The 21,064-nt window shown below is 58.5% G+C and overlaps 2 protein-coding genes across 2 annotated transcripts; both read right to left on the bottom strand.

The window, feature by feature from the left end:
* Positions 1 to 3,894: 3,894 nt before the first annotated feature.
* On the bottom strand, positions 3,895 to 15,656 carry NCLIV_012620 (uncharacterized protein; the record flags this gene model as incomplete). Its single annotated transcript, XM_003881448.1, has 7 exons — positions 3,895 to 4,835; positions 5,263 to 5,449; positions 5,983 to 6,059; positions 6,433 to 6,738; positions 7,051 to 8,004; positions 8,436 to 10,710; positions 11,511 to 15,656. 7 exons carry the CDS (start codon positions 15,654 to 15,656, stop codon positions 3,895 to 3,897), a joined length of 8,886 nt encoding a protein of 2,961 aa, XP_003881497.1.
* A 3,584-nt stretch (positions 15,657 to 19,240) lies between these two features.
* On the bottom strand, positions 19,241 to 21,064 carry NCLIV_012610 (conserved hypothetical protein; the record flags this gene model as incomplete). The annotated part of the gene is made up of 1 exon (XM_003881447.1): positions 19,241 to 21,064. The coding sequence occupies one exon, from the start codon at positions 21,062 to 21,064 to the stop codon at positions 19,241 to 19,243; it is 1,824 nt and encodes a 607-aa protein (XP_003881496.1).

Here is a 21,064-nt window from a genome sequence, read left to right as displayed (position 1 = left end):
TCTCTTCGCTTTCGCTCGCGTCTCCGCCGCGTTCGCCCCGCTTTGTCTATTCCTGGCCCTCTTGCCGGTGTCGGCGCTGGGCGTGCTTCTCACCGTTTTCAATGTGCTGACTGCAGTCAGTCCGCTGAGCCTCCTGGTGAGGAAGCGTGAAGGAAAACAAGTAAAGCTGCACAGACACAAGAAGGAAAAAAACGAGACGAAGCGCCCCGAACACACGCAGCGAAGGAGTGAGAACGAAGGATCCAGTCGCTTGTTTGTCGTGCCTAGAGCCTTCGAGCGGCGTTTCTGTACGTGGCGTCCGCTTGGCCTCTCTCCCAAAGAGCACCGAGAATCTGGTTTCTCTTTCTTGCCGACTTGCTTCACGCTCAGGGCAATATGATTCGCCGGCGATCCTCCTTGGGTTTGCCTCGCCCTCTTGTCTCCATGACGGTCGTCTGTAACTGCTTGTGGGGCCTCTACGGCTTAGCCGCCGACATCCCTGCGATCTCGATCTCCTCCTTCATAGGTGAGCGAAAGAAACGCCTGTTTCTCGCTCCCCGCTGCATTTCCACATCTTCGTGACAGCGTAAACTCGCCTTTTCCCCTCTTTTGTCTCTCATTCCGGTTTCTTGCCTGGTTGGGTTTTTTCTCCGCTCTCAGGTTATGAAGTCGGCCTCGTTCACCTGACTGTTCTGCTCTGGTGTGACCAAGAACTGGGTTGCGTCGACTTTCCTGTCCTTCTTCATCTCGTTTCCTCCGTCTCCACCTCGGTTTCCAAGCTTCGTCGAGTTCGCGCTTTGTACCGCTGCTGCTCGTTTTGCCCACGGAGGAAAACCATGTTCTTCTCGTCGTGGTCCACCGGTGCGGGGCGTAGCGGATCTCAGGCTTTCCCCCGTCTCGGCTCCGTGAGGAAGGAAGGCGGAACAGGGAAAGCTCGAGAAGAAACGGAAAGGATGATGGGAGGGGAAGATGGACGAGACTTTCGGTGGGCATAAGGTGAAGATGAAGAAGAAAACAAAGGACACAGGGAAGCGAAGGAGAAGCCCGCTGAGCATAAGGCGAAGTCGACGGAAAGCCAGAAGGAAAAAGTAGAGGTTAGAAACAGGGTCTCCAGCAACGGGAACGGAAGATGCAAACGCGTCTTGATTACATTCCGTCTACGCTAAAATGACTATGGAGGGAAAGAGGTTCATACGTATGCCCAGTTGCATGCAGCGGTGACCGGCGTGTCTTGATGTGCGTATATCTGCGCACATGTAAGTACGTTTGTAATGAAGCCTGGAAGAAGTTAGCGTCCTCTCGCTTTACATTCTCCGTGTGCTGCTGTGCCTCAACGCAGCAAGTCTAGCCGAGGATCCGCCGCGTTTTTACTGTTTGTATTCCATTCGTCTTTCCTTGTTTCATCTCCTTTTCGCATCGCTTGGTAAACCCACGCTCTGACGCCTGCCTGCGCATTATGGTTTCCGTACTGGGCAGCGTTTCTCGTGACTGTACACAATTCGCCTCCCTGGTGTCCTCGGTTCCATGTGTGTGAACGCAGCCACTTGGAAGAAGAAAGCGCGGGACATCACCGGTTTTTCTATTAGCTCCTTTTTTCACGAAGCGTTTCAGAGCGTGCACACATTTCTTTGAAGGCGGATACGGCGTGCCTGTTGACCCTCAAAAAGACTCACCGCGGGTTCGTGTCGTGTCCCCGGTTACTCGTGTAGCAGTCAGTTTCCCAGTACCGGTCGGGACGGTTTTTCCCGAGCTCCACTTTCACGAGTTGCAGTCTTGCTTGGGAGCGTGCATGCCGTATTGCGCGGATCCTCGCCTGCAGGCTCTGGGCGTTTGGTTTCCGCCTAGAATGGGCCCGATGGCGACTGTTGCGTGTTGGAAACCGTTCAGGTCTAATAGCAGCGAAACCCTAGAGAAGTCGCCCGACGGATAGAGCTAGCTAAACGAACCCGGATCGCTTTTGTCGTGAGGCACTCGCCGGTTTCTTTGCTTTCGACAACGTGAGGAGCCAGGCGACGCCACTCTCCCAGCCGAGCCTACCCGCGATGAGCGACGACAGCATTGCAACGGCGCAACGGAGAGAGATGTTGTCTAGACGGATTGCGCACAAGTCATCGTGGTTGGGTTGGAAACGCATACGATTAGGCTCAACACTGGCCACACACAAGGCAGATCTGACCCGCGCCTCCACATGTGCGTCCCTTGCTCCCTTTCACGCGGACACGGTGCTGACCCGTCTAGTCAAGGCCGGTTTTCGCTTCGTTCCTGTCTTCGCGGGGATATCGGGAATCTGACTTCTGTAGCTCTGTCTCCTGTTCCGACACACAAATATATGCCGTGTGTCTCCCATATATATATATATATATACATACATACATACATACATACATACATACATACATTTCTGTAGTTCTCGTTCTGGCTTCCTCGTCGCCACACACATCGAGGGGAAGGCAACCACCGTGTATGGTGACTGAGGGAGGCGGTGCGTTGTGGTTGTAGCGTCAGTTTGCTGGTGAAGCGGTCCCACGTTCTGGATACCGACCGCCCTGCCTGTATGTCGCACTGGTTGTGGGGGCAAAGCACGCCTCTCATTTTATACAGGTGGAGACGATCACACCTGGCAACCGTCTCTCTTCAGTCCAGCTACTCGCGCTTTTTCAAGCCTGCGGTTTTCACCTTTCGTTCACCATCTATAGACTTCACACGTCGAGACTGTATTGTGCTCAGCAAAGCCCGTTCTCGAGTGTCAAGGAACTGCTCAACGACTCCCACTCTTTAAGTCCGCTCCGGCTGAGTTCCGAAACGCCACGAAGGAAAACAGGCTCGGGCGTTCGCCAACAAACGAAACATTAGCATCTTCGTGCTTGAGAAGAGCCGAGAAATGACCCAGCAAACGGGAGAAAGACCCGTACGGGCAGCAATGCTTTCCGTAACCAGGACCTGCCTAGCGACTGCAGTCCAGCAAAACTGCACAAGACACTGCGATCGAAAAACGTATCGAGACTACAGGACAAGAGGTACCGCCAGTCAAATCGAACAGAACGGGAAGCGAACGAACGCAAAACGGAAGAAACGGAGACACGTGAAGATACCCAGAAGACAAGGAGTCCCACCAAGAGCCCTGAAGAGAAAGGACGATGGGGAGGACGCCAAGCGCCGACCCAAACACGAGAACCGGCGGGAGGCACGACTCGACGGAGACTAGAGAGCGCAGTGGAGTGAGAAGACACGAAAGAGTTTCGGAAAAGAAAATCTCCGGAGGAAAACGACGTCATTGAGAACAAATGGGAACAGCCCTGGAGGTAGCGGAATCCCATTTTTGTCACTTTCAGGCAAACGGAAAGAAAATTCACGGCCACGCACAGCCAAGAGAAACACCTGTATCCGGCTGATTGCTGACACCTAAGAAAGAAGGAAGTCGGCTACCGGTGCGTTGACAAAAAAACTGAGGCGTAACAAAACCGACGTGCACAAACATCCCTCTCGCGCGCTGCCCACCGGAAGCAGGATGACTCAACAGCCCGACGACTCTCATTCGTTCCCTCGAATACCTACGAATTGCATACACCCATGTGAAGCACTAGCTACGTACCTCTCTGCATTGGTTCGTCTCTCTCTCGTGTGCCTTTGTGTTTCTAGCCCCCTCTCTTCTTCTGCCTTCCTTCTTCCTCGGACGCTGCCTCCTTTCATCTATCGTGGTCCAGTCCTCGCCAAGTACATTCTTCCGCACGCCGAGGCGACACCGTTACTCGTTGCCTCCACATGTCCTTTCCCGTCTTTCCGCTGGCTTGGTTCTGCTCCACGCGGAAAAACAACTCCTGCGCTTGCAGTCTCTGGTTCTTCCGCTTTGTTCTGTGTGCCGTTCTTGCTGTCTCTACCTGTTGGCGGCGAGTCTTCTCGCCGGCTGAGCGCTTCTCACGCACCTTTCCTAGTCCTTCTCTCTTCCCTGGCCTGTCCCACAACTTCGCCTCCGCCCGCAGCCGGAGGGCTCGAACGCAACGTCGCAGCACGAGAAGAAAGCCATATGGCTCTCGAGCGCGAGGCCCGCGGACAGGCACCTGTCGGGCGTTCCTCGCCTCGCTCCGGCCCAGAGAGAGACGACAGTCGAACAGAGGAAGCGCCACACTGCGAAGAAGAGGTCGAGGCAGAAGACGAAGAGGAGACGGAAACCGAGGATGAGGATGAAGATCGGAGGCGGCAAGAAACGCTTTCGCTATTTTGTCCACGTTTCCCAGCGATCGCCTTTACAGCGACACTGCGACAATGGCGCACATTCAGGCCAGAGACGCTCGCCAATTCAACACTGCCGTTTTGCCCTGCCCCATTGCTGCCGTTCGTCTCGAAGGAGTCCGTTGACTGTCGCGCCGTCTTCGTTTCCTCCCTCTCAACTCCCAAACGACGCGTCGTCGCTCTTCCACTTCCCTCTTGCATCCGCAGCTGACCCGAAGAAAAATGACGCCTACGCAAAGAGCGAGGCGACCGGCTCTTCTCCCGCTTTCTCGCCACGTTCTCGTTGTTCCCCGCGAAAATGTCGGGAGTGCGTCTTCTATTTTCTCGCCTTCCTGTCTTCTCTCCTGTCTCCACGGCCCGCAGCTTCGTCTCTTGGTCAGCCTCGCCACTGGTCTCTCCTTTCTTGCTCGCGGCCAGAACTGAAGACCGAGAAGAAGGCGACAACGCCGGAAGCCTCGGTGAGGCTCGGGGCTGCCGGGACTGGGAAGCCTTGCCGTTTCGGGAGACAGCGCCGGGGTGCGAAAGGAGAAGACTCGGCCGAGCACGAGACACATTCGCCGGAGGAGCCTTGGCTCCACTTCCCCCAGACGACGCATGCGAGGAACGAAAGGACGACCCCGAGAGAACTGAAAAGACAGAAACATCCAGGCACACACATCACGCGTATCACACACCCGAGGAGCACACTCACCGATTTTTGCTTGTCCTCCGCTCGCATGGCCGCATCGAAGTCTTTTTTTGGAAAACCGTGTATACGCCCACATAGGTGACACAATGCCTCGGCACAGACTAGGAACGCCGAACACGGCGACGCTCGCGTGAGACTTCTCCCAACCGACTATCCGGTCTCTCACGGAGACCGTTCAGCCGTCGGCGCGACCGAGGGAGGCGAGACCCGCCGATTTGTTGCTGCCTCTGGGCCCGCCTTTTGCGCTCGTGTTGCTCCTCTTAAGTCCGCCGCAAACACAGAAAAACGTCGGACTGCTGGTTTTGGACCACTCGTTGTCCTTTCCCCTGGACGGCTGTCTCCTCCGTCTTTTCCTCTCTTCTCACCTGGCAGCGGAAAAGTGCACGCCTCCAGACGCACGCAGATCGCAGGCGCGAGCGACGCGTCGGGCGGCGAAGCGAGAGAAGCGGGTTTCCGCTGCATCTCCAGAATGCCGGAAAAACGCTCCGGGTTAGGGAGAGGAGAAGCCGAAGGAGAGGAGGACGAAGCTGCGACCGCCTCGTCGATTAGCTCCTGTGACACGGAACATGAGACAAACCTTGATCCTCAGAACTACAAGAAGGTGGAAAAGGACGAGCGTGAAACACACAGAGACACAGCAAAACCACGTCGCAGGAGGCGTGAAGTTACTGGAGATGAAAAAGGAGTGAACACGCGCCTCAAGCTACGTTTGCACTTTTGCTGCCCATCCACATCCATTTAACGACAGCTTTCGCCTTCCTCCAACCGCCGCACCTGCCACCCGGCACGTGCATTTACGACTTTATGCGTTTAGGACACCAGGGACAGAATCCCGACTGTATGCGTCAGCAGCACATGCCTGTCTCCTCCAGAGCCCGGAGACCGCAGAAAGAGAACGAGACGTCGCAGGGGGTGAGCGGTCGAAACGCGCGCCTGCACAGAAGACGAGAGCGAGGAGCGGCTACGGACGAAAGAGCGAAGCGAGTCAACAGAGAGCTGGGGCGATGAAAGAGATATTCCAGAGCCCACCGCGTCGGGGAAAGGCACAGAGAGGACAGACGCTCGGCACCACGCGCGGGACGCACCTGGAGGACTTCCTGTCTGTCTTGGGGAGAGTACGCGTAGAGGGCTGTGTACAGGGCCAGCCTCTTTGCCTCTTCATCTGAAGACAGCAGAAACCAGATGGACGCGAGTGGGCCAACGAATCTCCACACATCCACGCTCGAGCATCGCGTATGGAGCCCGGAGGGGTGACACACAGCAGGCGAGAGCGGCTGCAGTCTCCGGGCTGTGCAGCCAAAGCGAGAGGTGGGAGAGGCCGGGCGAAAGATCAGAAGAGCGACAAGTCAAACGTGGTCCAGGAGGAGAAAGAACGGAGCGCAGAGAGAGGAGAGGGATAGCGCCATCGCCGAGACGAGGGAAGCGAAGGCGACGAGGCGTGGAAGTCACGAAAAAACTGAGGCGGCCCACTGTCCACACGGACGGATGCAAAGGAGGCGGCGACGCAAGCAGGGACACACACAAGGCCGACTTACATCCAAAGAGTTTAACAGAGAATGTCGTCCCCGTCGACCGTCCTTTCGGATGTGACCGCGAACAACACCATTGCCCTTCCCGCAGGCCTCCGCCTTTCTCTTTCTCGCGAAGCTCAGCAGCATCCGTGCAGCTGGCGACGGAGGTACGCCGGGACGGGGAGGGCCGTTGTTTGGCAATCGCATTGCCGGCAGCGAGAGGCGAAGCAGAGGCGGACGAAGCGTCGAGAAACCACACGCAGCGCAGAGGCTGGTGGTGGTGGAGTCTGTTCGGTCTCTGCGACGCATCGGGTCCAGCCTTCGGCGCTGCTGAGACGGCAAACAGACAACAGCAGGCAGACCGGAGCTTAGGTTTGTGGCGAATGAAGAAACGAAATGCGAAGAGGCGAGCGGAGACAAGAACACGCACGGGGAGAAGACGAAATCGATGGGAGGGACAACGAGCAGCGCCTGCGGCGAAAGGCGCCAGGACGAGGGAGACACATTTCACGTCGAATGTTACCGGCGAGGGGGCAGGAGACAGACGAGACCCGAGGAACCTGGAGAAGACCTCGGGCCGCCTTCCGAGGGGTGTTACTCATTAAAGCGCGAGAGGGGGGATGACCACGACGGCAAGCTTACCCTTTTTGCTTCTCGCGCCGGGACTGACACTGTGCCCATCGTCGTGTCCACCTCGAAGAGGCGCGCAAGGCGGAAGACAGCTGCTGTAAGCCATGGCGATGTCGACGAGTCTTTCGAGCGGAGGAATGGACGGCGCCTGTCGGCTCTCGCCTGTCCCTCCAAGTCCTCTGGGCCCTTTGTCCTTCGGCTGCTTCTCGCTTCCGGCCTTCCTGTCTCCCTTCACGCACTCCCCAGGCGCAGCGGCTGTACGCTCTGTCGCCAGCGGAGACAGCAGCGGGGCGGTCCCGCTCTCGCCCTGTTGTACCCACACGCCCGTGGCGAGATGAGGAAGGGGCGCCGAGACAGGCCGAGGAGACACAGACGACAGGGGAGACGACAGCGAGGCGGGGAAGAAGGCGCCGCCGCCAGGAGCCCCGGCTGCGCCTGCGAGAGGCATCGGCAGAAGGTAGTTCTGGAGAAGGTCCCCGAGTTCAGCGTCCCGTGGGACACACGAACGCTGGGCTGCGGAGACCTCACAGGCGGCCACGAGCTGGCGATGGAGCGCGGGATACAGAAGATGGTGCAGAGGCGCCAGAGAAGCGAGATTCAAAAGAGGCGCTGCCCGACACGCGGCAGGATTCACGCCGCATACAACGGGGACAACGGGAGCAGTTCCGCTGCCGTGTTCGCCACGCGTGCGGCCGTTTGCGGCTTCTATACGAGGCCCGCTCGAAGCCGTCACACAGCCCAAGGCACGCGCTGAACTCGACGGAGACGCGGTCTCCAAAGGCGCGTGCTGGGACGCTCCAGAAGCGACGGAAGAGCGCGGCGTCGCAGGACGCAGAAGGGCGGATGGGGACACAACGGTTGACGAGGAAAGCAGAGGAACACCGACGAAAGAGGCCGAAGCATGCGCTCGAGAACACGCCCCTGCTGTGCGCACGTCGACGGCGGTTCCAGCTAAAGTAGCCGACCCTGGAGGCCAGCCGAAACAACAAGCAAGCGGAAACAGAGAGACAAGGAGTGAAGAGGGAGAAAACTGGAGACGAGAAAACATACGAGCTCGGGGGTACTCATGGAGATCCATATCGCGAAGACGCAGCGAGACTGGACGCTGCATGCGTTGCACGGAAGCCAACAATCGACACGACGACGCTTCTGGCCACTGGACAGGGAATAAACACGAAAGTACGCAAGCACTTACATCTATACACACGGTTGATGAACCTCCGTCGAGCGCGATTGCAGCACAATCACATGAATCACTCTAGCGCTGTGTCTGATTGTGAACCACGAAGGTTCTCTGATCTACCGCACCTACACCGTAACCCCCCCCACACACAGCGGGTGTCTGAGACACTCCCCAAATCACCGCCCCTGCTTTTCAGTGCAAGTCTGCTGTTTACCTCCGTCTGTTGCATTTCTCAGCTTCTCTTGGCGCGTGTCGTGTCGCTCCCCTCCACACGCCCCCGTCTTCGGCCTGTCCTCCACTCCTTGCTGTGCGCCGCGTTGCTTCTCGTGCTTCGTTTCGGTATCGGCTCCAGATCTCCATGTCTCTCGGACCCCATCGCCTGGACGCTGCTCGCCAGCACTGTCCTCTTGGCTCGTTCCCTCGAACCCACGGTCTCCACGGGTCAGAGCTGAACCGTTCTCTGCAAGATCGGTGGATCTCCGTTTCTCGTCCGTGGTGCTCCTTGTGGACGGTGAGAGGAGCCCAGCCTCCGTTTGCTGTTTGGCCCGCGGAGACTCGGGATGCGCCTCGTCCGCCCTCGCCGGGATGCGCGCCTGCGGAACGCAGTTGCCCGCCACTTGCTGTCCTGTCGGAGCGTGAAGAGACGCATCGGGATGTTTCGCTCGCGGCGCCGAGCAGGGGAGAGGCTGCACGTCCGTCGCTTTCTTTTCTGGAGCTGAGACTCGCCCACAGGGCTCGTTCCCGCGTGCCTGGGCCACTGTTTCGGAGCCCGCGGGCCCTGCGTCCTTCCGCTGCTCTGTCGCCTGTGCGGACCTGGATTCGCGTTTCTGTTGTGCTGTCACCTGAGACTGCAGCAGCCGTTCCTTTTGCTTCTCAATGGACTGCAGGAGTTCGCGTTGCTTCTCGACGAGCTGCGCGTAGAAGCTCTCCTTCCGCGTCTCCGGCCACTTGTCCTGCTCGACAGAAAAGAAGTCCTTCTCTCTCTCCAGCATCTGCGACTGGGCTATCAACTCTCTCTGTTTTTCCATCAACTCCGTGCGAAGCTGATCTGCCTCAGTCGCCGACCACACCTCCCGCGTCTCGCCACCGCTCTCCCTTCTCCCCGTTCCCACAGGCTCTGAACCTCCCAAGCCGCCTGCCAGGTCCGCCTCGTTCGCGTCTTCAGCCTGCAAACGTTGCACGCACGCGCGCGCTCGCTGGCCTTCCACACGCTGCGAATCTGGGTCACGCGCGCCGTCTCCGCGGATCCCTGCTGCAGCCTTTGGAGACGTCGGCTGCGGCACCCGCTGCTGCATGCCCTCTGAGGCGCAGGACGAAGCTTCTGATTCTCCAGGGGACCTGTCCCTCGACCTCCGGGGCTGCAGAGCGTCTCGCGCCACCTTCACGTTCGCCCTCCATGGCGAGTCGAGGCCGGCCTCCTGCTGGCCTGGCGCCTGCTTGCAAACCGACGCGGTCTCCCTTCGATTGCCTCCCAGTTGCGACTGAGACAAGACGTCCAGTGGCTGCACACTCGCCTGTACCTGGCGAGAACGGCGACCCTTCGAGCTCTCCAAGACACGAGCCTGGACACGCTGAAGCGTCGCCGGCGACTGCGCCTGATCAGACTGCTCCACCACCTTGTCCCGCTCTACCACGGCCGGAGAAGGCGGCGGGTTCGCCGCTGTCGCTCCTGCCTCCGACACCCCTACGCCCCCACCCTGGCTGAGATACAGCAGGCGTCGAGCCAAGATCAACTTTTCGGCGAGCGGAGCATGGAAGGAAGCGAGGCCACGATTCTGTGTCATGGGTGCGGCACCAGTGTCTTCTGGAGTCTTTCCGATACGATCCGCAGAGTGACAGGCTTTTGCCGGCGCAGGCAAATCCGCACGCAGCTGACAGACCTGCTCCCTCACCAGCGACTGGGGCGTAGAGAGCGACGGCAGAACCCACGGACTTCCCGTCTTCAACTCGTGCTTCGCCAGCAAGGAGGCGGCAAGATTCGCCAGTGCGCCTGCTGCTGGACCCGGGACGAGAGACGTTCGCGGCGCCACAGACGGCGAAGCCGGGAGGGAACGGTGCACTTCCTGCCTCGGTGGCGAAGGCGCCAGGTGTCCCCCTATAGCGCGGACGGGAAACCCCGTTCCAGCTGCATGCGCTGGACCTCCACCTGGACTGCCCGCCCAGTGTTCGCGCTGGGGAGAAGCTCCGGCTGTCGGGGCGTCAGCGTGCGCACTCTCCGCTGATCGCGGCGAACAGGAAAGCGACGCAAGGGACGAAGCCCCGAGCTCAAAGTGGGAAGTGCGACCGACAGCCTGTTGTGCGGGTGCACTGGCGTCGGAAGCAAAACGGCAGCGAAGCCGATGAAGGAAATTCTCCTGCGAGTACGGACTATGGAAGTAGAAATTGTCATGTGAAGATAAGATGTCGTGAGCGGTACGCGCTGTCAACGGCCCCCTAGGCCGGAGCTTCAGTGCATGCAGCTTCAACTGCATCAGGTACCACGCCGAGGACTGCCGGAACACACAAACGCACGAGAAAATCCACGGTCGACCCTTTGCCCATCTCGATCCAACAGAAAGCACTCTGTTGAGCAGGCCTCCAGACCGACACAAGGCCGGCAACGCTTCGACCATCTCCCGAAGGAGAGATTTTATGCATATATATATATATATATACGTGCACTATATACGTACTATACGTGCACCATATACGTACTACACGTGCACTATATACGTACACAGTTATAAACATAAATGGGAAGTCATTGAGAGACACAGGAACACCCACATGTCTTCTTCCGGTCCAAGCAGGCTCCATGGTTGTAGGAGGTAGGCTGTGAGACAAAGCGGCTTACGCGTATGAAAAGCCCGTGTACTAAGTGCATGTACAGATACACCTGTAAGAAGGATCCTTGGACAAGGAAAACGAGCTCCAGTCTGTCGTTCACGTATTTTGCACCATGTGCGACTGAATATGCGTATCGCGTGTGCGGACGATGCCGAGCGTATGCGAAAGGCAGTGGAGACATACGCTGTCGCTCTTCCCATTGATGGGCACAGTATTTGTATATCGTGGGATACAGTTACTCGTGAGTTATTCGTTTGCACTTTGAAACACAGTACGTATGCACACGTGTGTGTATGCATACACATGTGTATATAACGAGAGCGGCACACATTGCGTGATCGGCTCATTATATATATATATATATATATATATACATACATACATACATACATACATACATACATACATACATACATACATACATACATAATGAGTCGAATAAGGTGTGGTTGGTGGGACTTACGAGGGGTTCTGCAGAAAAGGGTTCTTTTTCGAGGTCGTCTAGGTTGTCAAGCAGCCATTCATGTCCTGTAGGGACGAAGCTGCCTGTCATGAGATGATTTCGACAGAGGAGTTGCCCCATTCTCGAGTGTTCACGCGCTTGCTGTTCCCTCAAAGCTTCCTCGTCGTCTCTCTGTTCGGTATCCATGTCTCTCCCCAAGACTGCATTCAGTCGATCCCTGAAGATCTTCCGTGGATTCTCCCCTTCCGATAAAAGGCGGCTCTCAACCTGCCTCGCCTCTCGCGCACATGCATCGCTTCGCCCGCAGCCGGCCTCGGAGACAGCGGCGGCGAGCGACATGGTCAGCAGTTTTCGCCGTTTTCTGTGAAGTTCCCCAGGAGGGGACGGGGACACACACTTGCGAAGAGACGGGAGAGGGCGAGAGCGGAGGAAGGCCCGGTCCGCGCCGGAAAGGGAAACCGGAAACGAAACACAGCTCCCAGCGGAACGTTTCCCTTTCTTGCCCAGAACCAACGACGCGCGATGCTCGCCTTTTCGTGGACGCCCTCGTTTCCGACCCAGAAGCTCCAGATCCCCTCGAGGATCTGGGGATAGAGAAGCCGCGAGGTGCGAAGAGGCAGGCGGCGCAGCAGGGGCGGGAGCAGTTCTCGTGCCGAGGATTTGCCGAGGCAATCCACCTTCATCGAATATCCATTCTGACCAAAAATCGCGACTTTCTGCACCCTTCCTAAAAAAACGCCTTGATTGCCTTCTCTTTCCATCTTCCCGCGCACACGCCATCCCCGCTCCTTGATTCATCGACTCGTCGACTCCATCTCTGTGCATCTTCACCTGTCCCTCCTCTTCTTCCTCTTCCTCTTCTTCTTCCTCTTCCTCTTCTTCTTCCTCCTCTTCTTCCTCTTCTTCCTCATCGTCTTCCGCCTCTTCTTTTTCTGTGGACCCCGTGGGACGACGTACGGCATCCAGACTGTCTTGTGTATGGCCGTCGAGGATGACGACTCCCTCTTTACTGAATTTCAGCATAAACAGAAGAGCCGCCTCGCGCGCCGACTCTTCGTCACCATACTCCGCCACGCCGAATGTCTTCCAGCATCGTTCTTCCTCCTCCCTTTCCTCTCCTTCGCCTTGAACGTGTGCTTCATCTATTCTGTCTTCCTCTGTCGCCTCGGTCATGTCTTCGCTTACCGGTGACGGAATCGCGGCCGACGCCGCGTCCTTCGCGCTCTCCATTCCGGGGTGAGAGCCTGCACTCGTTTTCGTCGGGTTCGCCTCCTCCCCTCCGCTTGTTGCGCCCCCAGAGGAACACGTAGATGCACTTGGCTCTTTCAGCTCCTCCGTGCTCTTCTTGTCTTCTTCCAGGAATCCCTCTGATCCCTCCCGCAGCCTCTGGGAGTCACTCGCGTTCTCGTCGCTCCCCTTCTCTCCCCCTCCCTCCCTTGTGGGGTCTTCGCCTGTCTCCCTTGAGGCACGGGCTCCGGGACCTTCTTGCGCATCCGCGTGGGGCGTTCTCCGTGTCTCGTCGCCCCCGTGCTGGTCTCCCAGCACTACCGGGTCACCGCAACTGGGGTCCGATGAAGAGGGACAATCGAAGAGTCGCACAGAACACGAAGGGGACGAGCGTCTGCGCTGAGAACGGCATCGAGGCTCTTCGCTTCTGGGGCGTTTCAGAACAAAGGAAACCAGCCAGAGGTCGTCCTCCGCAAGGAACGTCTCCCCGCGGAGAGAGACCGGTGTCCCCTTCGGGGCGAAAGAAAGGCCCTTCACCGGCGGATAGTCGCGACTCGCCACGCCGCAAAACGACGGCGAACGCAGACTTTCGCTTTTCGTCGAATCCCAAGCAGGAAGAGACGTCGCCCGAGGCGCTGCCTCTGGAAAGGTTGTTAGCCGACGGCCGGAGCGCTTGAGTGAAGAAGGCTCGATAAACGGGGCAGCGTCCGAGGACAAAACTGACGAAGCGAGACTGGCAGGAGACACTCTTTGTGGGATCTTGCTTCCGTCGTCGCCTGCCTGATCCACCGCCGTGTGGAGTGTCGCTGGAAAGCAGGCGGACGCACCGCCAAATGTAAAAGAAGGCAGGAGGACAGAAAGAGGAAGCACCAGCTGGGCACCTAAAGCCGAAGACAGAAGCTGCTGGGTCTGCTTTTCCATCTGCAACTGCTGAAGATGCATTTGGACTAACGACTCCGCAAAAGGATGCGAACCGACCCGTGCAGCCCCTCCGGCTCCTGGAAAAGGCAGAGACAGACGAGGTGTTCCCACATCGAAATCTGGGTCCCCTCTCCTCTGAGGGCGAAGGTCCCCGGGCGTGTCTCTTCTGTCCCCGACCAGCACAGAGCCCCCAGTCGCCTGGTCAGCAGCCGGTGTCCCTGCCGGTCCGCGGCTGGCCACTGTCGTCGCCGGTTCACATCTCACGCGAGGCTCCTGTGGTTGTTGAGGAGTCCGTGCATGCGGGGTTTCGATCCCTCCTGGCGAGGCGCCTCTGCTGCCTGTCGCCAGCGCCGCTGCGGCGAGGGCGAGACGCGGGTCGAGTCGGTTTCCAAGATTCTGGGCCCGCGCCCCGGGTGGCGGAGGCCCTCTTGTCTTTGGAGTTGCGTCTCCATCCGGCGAGGCGCGGAGCGCGGTCGGAAGGGAGACGCGTTCGGGCTCCCGGGTCGGAGAGGCAAGCGCAGAGAGACCGGGAGGGGGAAGGACAGAAGCGAAAGACGGACACGCAGTCGGGAGATTTTGGCTCTGGCCCTGGGGCTCCTGGCCGGTTATCTCAGGCGGAGGACAAGTCTTTGGCTTCCACGAGGTTTGCGGCCGACGGCGATCTGAAAGCGGAAGAGCGAGGGTTTCCCCTCCCTCCTGCTTCTTGCGTCTGCATTTTTTTCCGTTCTTCTCAGAGTCCGCTCTCCCTTGTGCTCTTTCCCGTCCGTGCACCGCTCTCCTTTCCGTGTGTCCTTCACCCTTGGCCCTCAAGCTGTCGTCACGCGATGCATGCGCGCCTTGCGCCGAGGCGGACGACGGCAAGCGCGCCGGGGAACCCTGTGCCTGGTCTCGGCCTCCGAGAGATACCTTTTTGTTTCGTGAGCGCAAAGATGCTTTCCGTGTGTCGTCTGTTCTTTCTTGTCCACCCTCCCCCGAACAGGGTAATCCGGTGGAAACAGAAGACACGTGTGCCTTGCATGTTCCAGCAGGAGCTCGCATCGGGAGCGCTTCCGCCCCGTCTTCGGCTTCGCGTGTCTCGGCCGAAGCAAGAGACCTCGGGGAAAACGAGGAGACGGCCGCGCGGGCCTTCTTCTCGGCCCTCGTCCTTTGCCGAGACCAAAGACACAGAGATGGAGACGAGCGAGGAGTCCGAGGAGACGGCTCCTTGTTGACTGCCTTCGTCACGCGATTCTCCTTGTCGCTCGACGAGAGCTGGCCGAGCAAGCGCGTTCGAGAACCCTTCTGGGGACTTGCGGAGTCTCCAAGGTTCGTAGGCGACTGGGCGGTCGGCGTCCGCAGGGAGGGAAGCAGCGCGGGACAACACGGCACAGAGGCCGCGGAGAGAGAAGAGAACGGCGAATCGAGCGAAGCGAGACAAGGCGGGGCACGCGAGGCCGAGGCGCGCAGCGGCCGACCGGAAGCCGCGCGGCGAACTGAGGCCTGCCGAGTGTCTTCCGTTCCCTCGTGTTGCGTCCCTCCTGAAGATTCCGCAGCCTCGTCCCGGTGTGTCACCTGCGGACGAGAAGAGCCCCGCAAGGCTGACGGTGACTTCGAAGGACGACATATGTGGGGTTCGTTCTCTTGCTGGCCTTCTGTTTCGCCTCTCCTCGCCAGTTGCCGTCGTGTTTGTCTCCTTTCCTCTGCGCAGCTCTCAGAGGGCTTCCGAGACGCGACCGCCGGCTCGTTCCCCGTGTTTTCTTCAGCCGCCGCTGCTCCCTCCACGGCCTCGCTTTCCTCTCTCTGCCCGTCGTCTGGGGTCTCTGTGGCTGCAGAAAAGACGCGAGAACGCGCGACACCAGCCCCCGCTTCAGAGGATCCACATCTGCCTCGACGGCGGCCTTGCGCGGCGAAGTTTCCGCGAGGCCTTTCGCCCGCTCCGCCGTCTTGTGCACGACATGCCTGTAGCCTGTTGACCGAGGAAGACAGAGATACCCAGCCAGCGTTGCGTGTTTCGTCCATTCTCCCTCTCCCCCGATGCCGAAAATCGCTAAGGGGACTCCCGGTTTCAAAGCGATGGCTCTCGCGACCAATCGAAAAGAGGCATGAGCAAAAGAGAAACGCGTGAAGAAGGCAAAGGCGAAGATCTGAGATGAAAAAAGAGGCGAGTGCGGGCCGCGAAAACCGCGCGCTTTCCCTACCCGGCGCCTAGCCCTCTCAGGGAGGAGAGGCCGAGTGGCGCATGATTCAGCAGAGAGGCTTGCTAAGCATAGAGAGGCCGTTCTGAAGGAGGAGAGGGGTAGGAGGGGAAAAGTGACCAGGCACACAGACGAGGCACAGAGACATCGAGAGGGAGCGGCTGGCAGCGTCGAGGGGAAAACGCGGGAAAAGAGCCGAGATCGCCGCTCGATGCGTGACGGGCAAAAGGCTGACGAAGAGAGAGAGAGAGACGCGCGCGCGGAGAAAAAGGAAACGGGCAGGCGATAAAGAGAGGTCACCTCCGACACAATCGAGGCCTGGCCTGGGCGCTGGCGGTTGCCGCTTTAAGAAAAAAAGAAAGGGAGTCCGCCTCAAACGCCTTCTCGAGTTCTCGAGCGCCTGGCGCGTAGAAGGAGTGAAAAAACACGGCAGGGCGTAGGCGTGAAACGCAGAAGGGACGGGTTCCTGTGGAATTCGCGAGAAAACGGTTGCGGCGTCGCTCTCTCTCTCTCTCGAGTCACGGCCCGCATTCCACCCATCGCGCACCTCGTCTGAGTTTCCCAGCAGGCGGCCTGGGCCCTTTTCTACCGCGACACTGTGAAGAAGTCCACAAACACTCAGAAAAGAGAGAGGAAGAAGAGAGAAAAAAGGGAATTGCCGCACTGGACACGGCACGCGAATGTTGGCGACAATGCGCCGGGAAAGCTATACGGGGAAAAGCGACGGGGTGAATGGCCGGGACTTGCCCCTCACAAATCCTCCCTTGTTGACAAAAGGGTTGCAGGAAATCACGAACGTTGTGTAGCCTCTCAGGCATCGAAACCGGCATCTCCCTGACAGCGAGGACACGCGCGTGAACGCGAGTGCATGTTCCGCGTGTTTTAGACAAGCAGCAGCATCGGAGGGTGAGGAGGTGCGACCTGAAGGCGCGGGGACCTCACCTGGACACATTGAGACGCTGGATCGATCCAGCTTTCACCTAACCTCAGCAACTTGCCTGACAGATCTGTGGAAGAGGGACTTGAACGTCGGCGCGTTGGGGCTTCGATTTCCCGTTTCCCAGCCCCGCCCTGCGCGTGCAACGAGGGGGGTGGTGACGCGTGTGTGAGGAGACCCGCATTCTTTCTGGCCCCAAAACTCGCGCTCGTTTTTCTCAGTGTAGCACAAGACACAACCATGAGGGTTCAAGACCTGTGAAGAGGAGTCTCATCCAGCGGGTCCAACGCCCCTCCCTGAGTCCATATCGCGCAACGGCTGCTTCCTGCCGTCTCTCGACAGCCAATGCAGTTCAAACAACCGCGCCGGGGGAGAGAGACGACATCGCTAGAGGCTCGGCCCCGCTGCTCGTGGGGGCAAGAGGCGGAGAATACCGCGGGGCTAGGAACGCGAGGCAGCGCGCGCGAGAAAAAGCGGCGCTCTAGCAGACACCGGGAAGAGAGAAATCTAGGCCAGAGGACAGGGAGTACGGGGAAAAGGAAGCAGATCATGAAAGCCGAGCCGAAACCATACACTTCCTCCTCCTGTGTACCGACCCGCAGTCAGAAGCGAATTTTCTCTCGCCACAGGGAGAACCCGCGCGGGCGTACTTTCGGATTCGAACAAGAGCTACGTACAGCGTCAGATTCAGTGGAACGGAGACTCAGCAGCCAGAGAGCGAAAACCCTGTTGGGTTTTCTGACGACGGTAACGGAGGGGCGGGGCTCCACTGTTAAGTCCGTACCGGTGTACGCCCGCATAGAGAAAGAAAAAGGCCTGCTTGGGAAACCCGCGGTGTGCGTCGGTGGCGTCTAGACGGGAAGAAGCTAACAACCCATCCTAAAAAGGGTTTGAGGGGCCGGGGACCAAGAGCCGAAAACCGGGGTAAACGGCCCATTTGCGCTGTTTCAGAGTTCTTGAAACCCGGAAACTGAAACCCTCAGACCAGCGTCGGTTACGCATCCGCCTGCTGCCGGTTGCTCACGGAAGAGCGGCACTGTTGTCGCTCATGAGGAACGCTGGGAGCACAGAAAGGAGAGAAGGAGCTGCGAGATGACAAGGCGGTTACTCTCAGCGCATGTCTGAAACCGACGGAGCTAACGTAGAGAAGCCGAGAGTCTACTGTGGGCACACGATGTGCCGCGACTGATGCTACGAAACGGAAACTGTTCAGCCCAGCCCCGACAGCACGTACAGGGTGCAAAAAAAACAGCGGAGAGTTCTCCCTTGAGATGGAATACCTGAGGGAGGAAAGATGTAACTGTGCTGCGCCATAATTCGTTACGCCGTCGTTTATGACAGTTTCCCTCTCCGTTACTTCCCTCGGACACGAGACGGTGAAAGACAGCTTTCTTCTCCACCTGGAACGTCAATCCAAGCTACACAGGAACGTGTATTTCCGATCGCGCAACAGTCGAAAAAACGGAAACCACTCCACTGGCAATACGGCGCCAGGCACTTGCCTTTCCTTGCATAGGGCAATATCTGCAAAGTCGCTTCACACTGTCGCCGCAGCAGCGCGACCGCCTTGCCACGGCATGTATCGATCTATTTTAGCTCTCTTCAGACAGGGAGACATGTAGAGGTGTACAGATATTCCTCTGCAGGCGTATCTAAATTCACAAGCGAAATGCCTTTGTGTTCCATGTTCGCGTTTTTGTATAGTGATGCCACGGCGGTGGACATGCGCGATGAGGGACTGGAAACAAACACAAGCCTGCGTACAATTACACATGAAGTGTTCGCACCGAAGCCCACAGACATGTACCCTGACGAAGAAGTCTCAAACCTCGGGTGTGACGACTAACAATCTTAAAAAAAAGATGGACTATCAGTTGCTCGATGGGGTCTGACAAGGAAATGCGAGGGACGGCAAGAAAAAAGAGGGAACGAGAACGTGGATTTGGAGAAGGCGGCGAGTGAAAAAAAAGTGAACACCACGAGGACCATTAGCACCTGACGATCAAGAAATCTGGATTCATATTGCCCGGTTCCTCTCGTGATGCGAAGCGAGAGACAACCACAGAGCCAAGATATCTGTGAAACGCGCAATTGGGAAGCAACCCGAAGAAGTGGATTGGCAGGAGAGGAATCTGTTTTTCGCTCAAAGCAGGTATTGATGATGCCTTCCAAATGAGGCACCGGATGTTGAAAACACACTATGTTGCCTTTCTTTTGTGTTTTTCTGCCGTGTCTCGAGATGCAACTGCATCTATGCTGTCGCAAAGGCACATGCAGCCGTCACATTACGTCATCCTCCGTGATAAAAACTAACCGGTTCCTACACATCTAGGGAAATCAAGTCTCATGACATGCGGCTTTCTTGTCTCATTTTAATATCGAGGCAAACCGCATCCCGCCCTCCACTCTGTACCAGATGGCCTTGCTTGTGGCAGCAGTTTTGTTTCATGAGTCTGTCGACGTCATGTCCATCACCATGGCCAGCTCGTCGTTGCCTCTTCTTTCTCCTCCGGTTCCTTCTTTTCTTCTTCTGCTTTTTCGACTTCATTCGGTTCCTCTCGCGTCGGTATGTCCTCGACCGTCGGTGCTTCACCCTGGTCTCCAGTTTCATCAACTGCGTCAGAAGTGAACACCCCACGGAACATATTCCCGATTGCTCCTACAAAGGTATTCAACGTATCCAGTTGGACTTCTTCTTCTTTGTCCTCGTGCGCGAGTGCTCCTTCCTTCTCAGCCTTCTCCTTCTCAGCCTTCTCCTTCTCAGCCTTCTCCTTCTCTGCCTTCTCCTTCTCAGCCTTCTCCTTCTCAGCCTTCTCCTTCTCTGCCTTCTCCTTCTCAGCCTTTTCCTTCTCTGCCTTCTCCTTCTCTGCCTTCTCCTTCTCAGCCTTTTCCTTTTCTGCCTTCTCCTTCTCTGCCTTTTCCTTCTCTGCCTTCTCCTTCTCTGTCTGCGCTAGACTGTCGCTCCGCGTTTTCTCCGGTACATCGCTGAGTTCGCCACCTGCGGAACTCGGCACCCTCGAGCTGCTGCTGACGCCGACGCTGTCTGCGCTGAAGTCCTTGGCCCTTCCGTTCGGCTTCTTGCCGAGGCTCGGCGTGCCGTCCCCGCCAACGGCGCCCTTCTTGGCCCCTTCAGCTCCTTCTTTCCCTTCCTTTCCCTTCTTCGCGTCCCCAGAAACCACGCCTTCGGTCGCCAGGAGCGACTTGACCTGCTTTTGCACCTCAGAGAGCCTCGCCAGGAGCGACTGGGACTGCTCCTGAGCATTCGCCAGAGACCCAGCTTCGGCTGAAGCTGCTTGCGCCCGCGCCGCTCGGACTTCCGTGGCAGAAGGCAGCGTGGAGCCCGGAGACGGGGACGACCCGGCGAGCACACGCCGGGGCGGCGCTGCCCGACTGGATCCGCCTGGACCTGCGGCTCCAGCGATGGGCGACCGCGTGGCAGCCGCAGCTGAAGGTATCCGGCTGCGGGCGACGGCGCTCCTTCGCCCTTCGACGGCTCCCCGAAGAACAACGTTGGTCCTCAAAGCCGAAGAAGCGGCAGAGACTCCCGTCGCTCTCGCTCGTCCCACGCCTAGAACACTCGCCGCGCCGCGGGCCGTCGCCTCTGCTGCGCCCGCGCCTCTTCTTTGTTGAGCGAGGCTCTCTTCCTGTTCTCTCTGGATGGCTCGGAGGTGCTCATGCAAGGCAGGCACTGCGGCGCCTAAGCGCGCGACTTGGTTCGGGCCCACGCGGAGTTCGACGTCTTGCAGCTGGAGCGAGAAGGGAGAATTTTCGTCTTCGAGCAACGCCGTCAGCTCCTCCAGCGTGGCCACATTCTGCACGACCAGCTCTCCACGAACTTCAATCGCGTGCGCAGCTGCAGGCGTGGACTGCGCTCGGCCCGAGAAGGGATGGCGGGCGGCCGTTGTGCTACTCGTTCGCGAGAGTCCGGAGTCTTGTCTGAGGCGCCGTACCACCCCCTCCGTCGAGCCCTGAAGCGGCGTCTCGGCCTCCCTGGAAGTTTGCCTCGCGGGGCCCGCAGCCGCTCCGTCTCGGGCGAGGCTCCCCGGAGTGCGCGTCGCGGAAGGCGACTGAGCGCTGGAAGGCCGCGCAGCCTTCGCCACCGCCGGAGACGAGTTTGAAAGGGAAGACGCTTCGCCCGGCCTTGTCCTCGGCTCTCGAGCCGCGGGCTGATTCGGGGTTGCGCGGGGGGGAGCCGGTGTGGAGCCCTCAGTCCCTTCTTGAGCGCCTGGAAGCTCCTTTGTGGCCGAAGCCGGCGTGGAGCCGCTCTCGACCTCCGTTGCGCGCGGAGTCGTCAT

The sequence above is a fragment of the Neospora caninum genome, chromosome V, assembly GCF_000208865.1.
Source record: "Neospora caninum Liverpool complete genome, chromosome V".
In the NCBI taxonomy this organism is placed as follows: Eukaryota; Apicomplexa; class Conoidasida; order Eucoccidiorida; family Sarcocystidae; genus Neospora; species Neospora caninum.
This window is presented reverse-complemented; position numbering and strand designations above follow the sequence as displayed.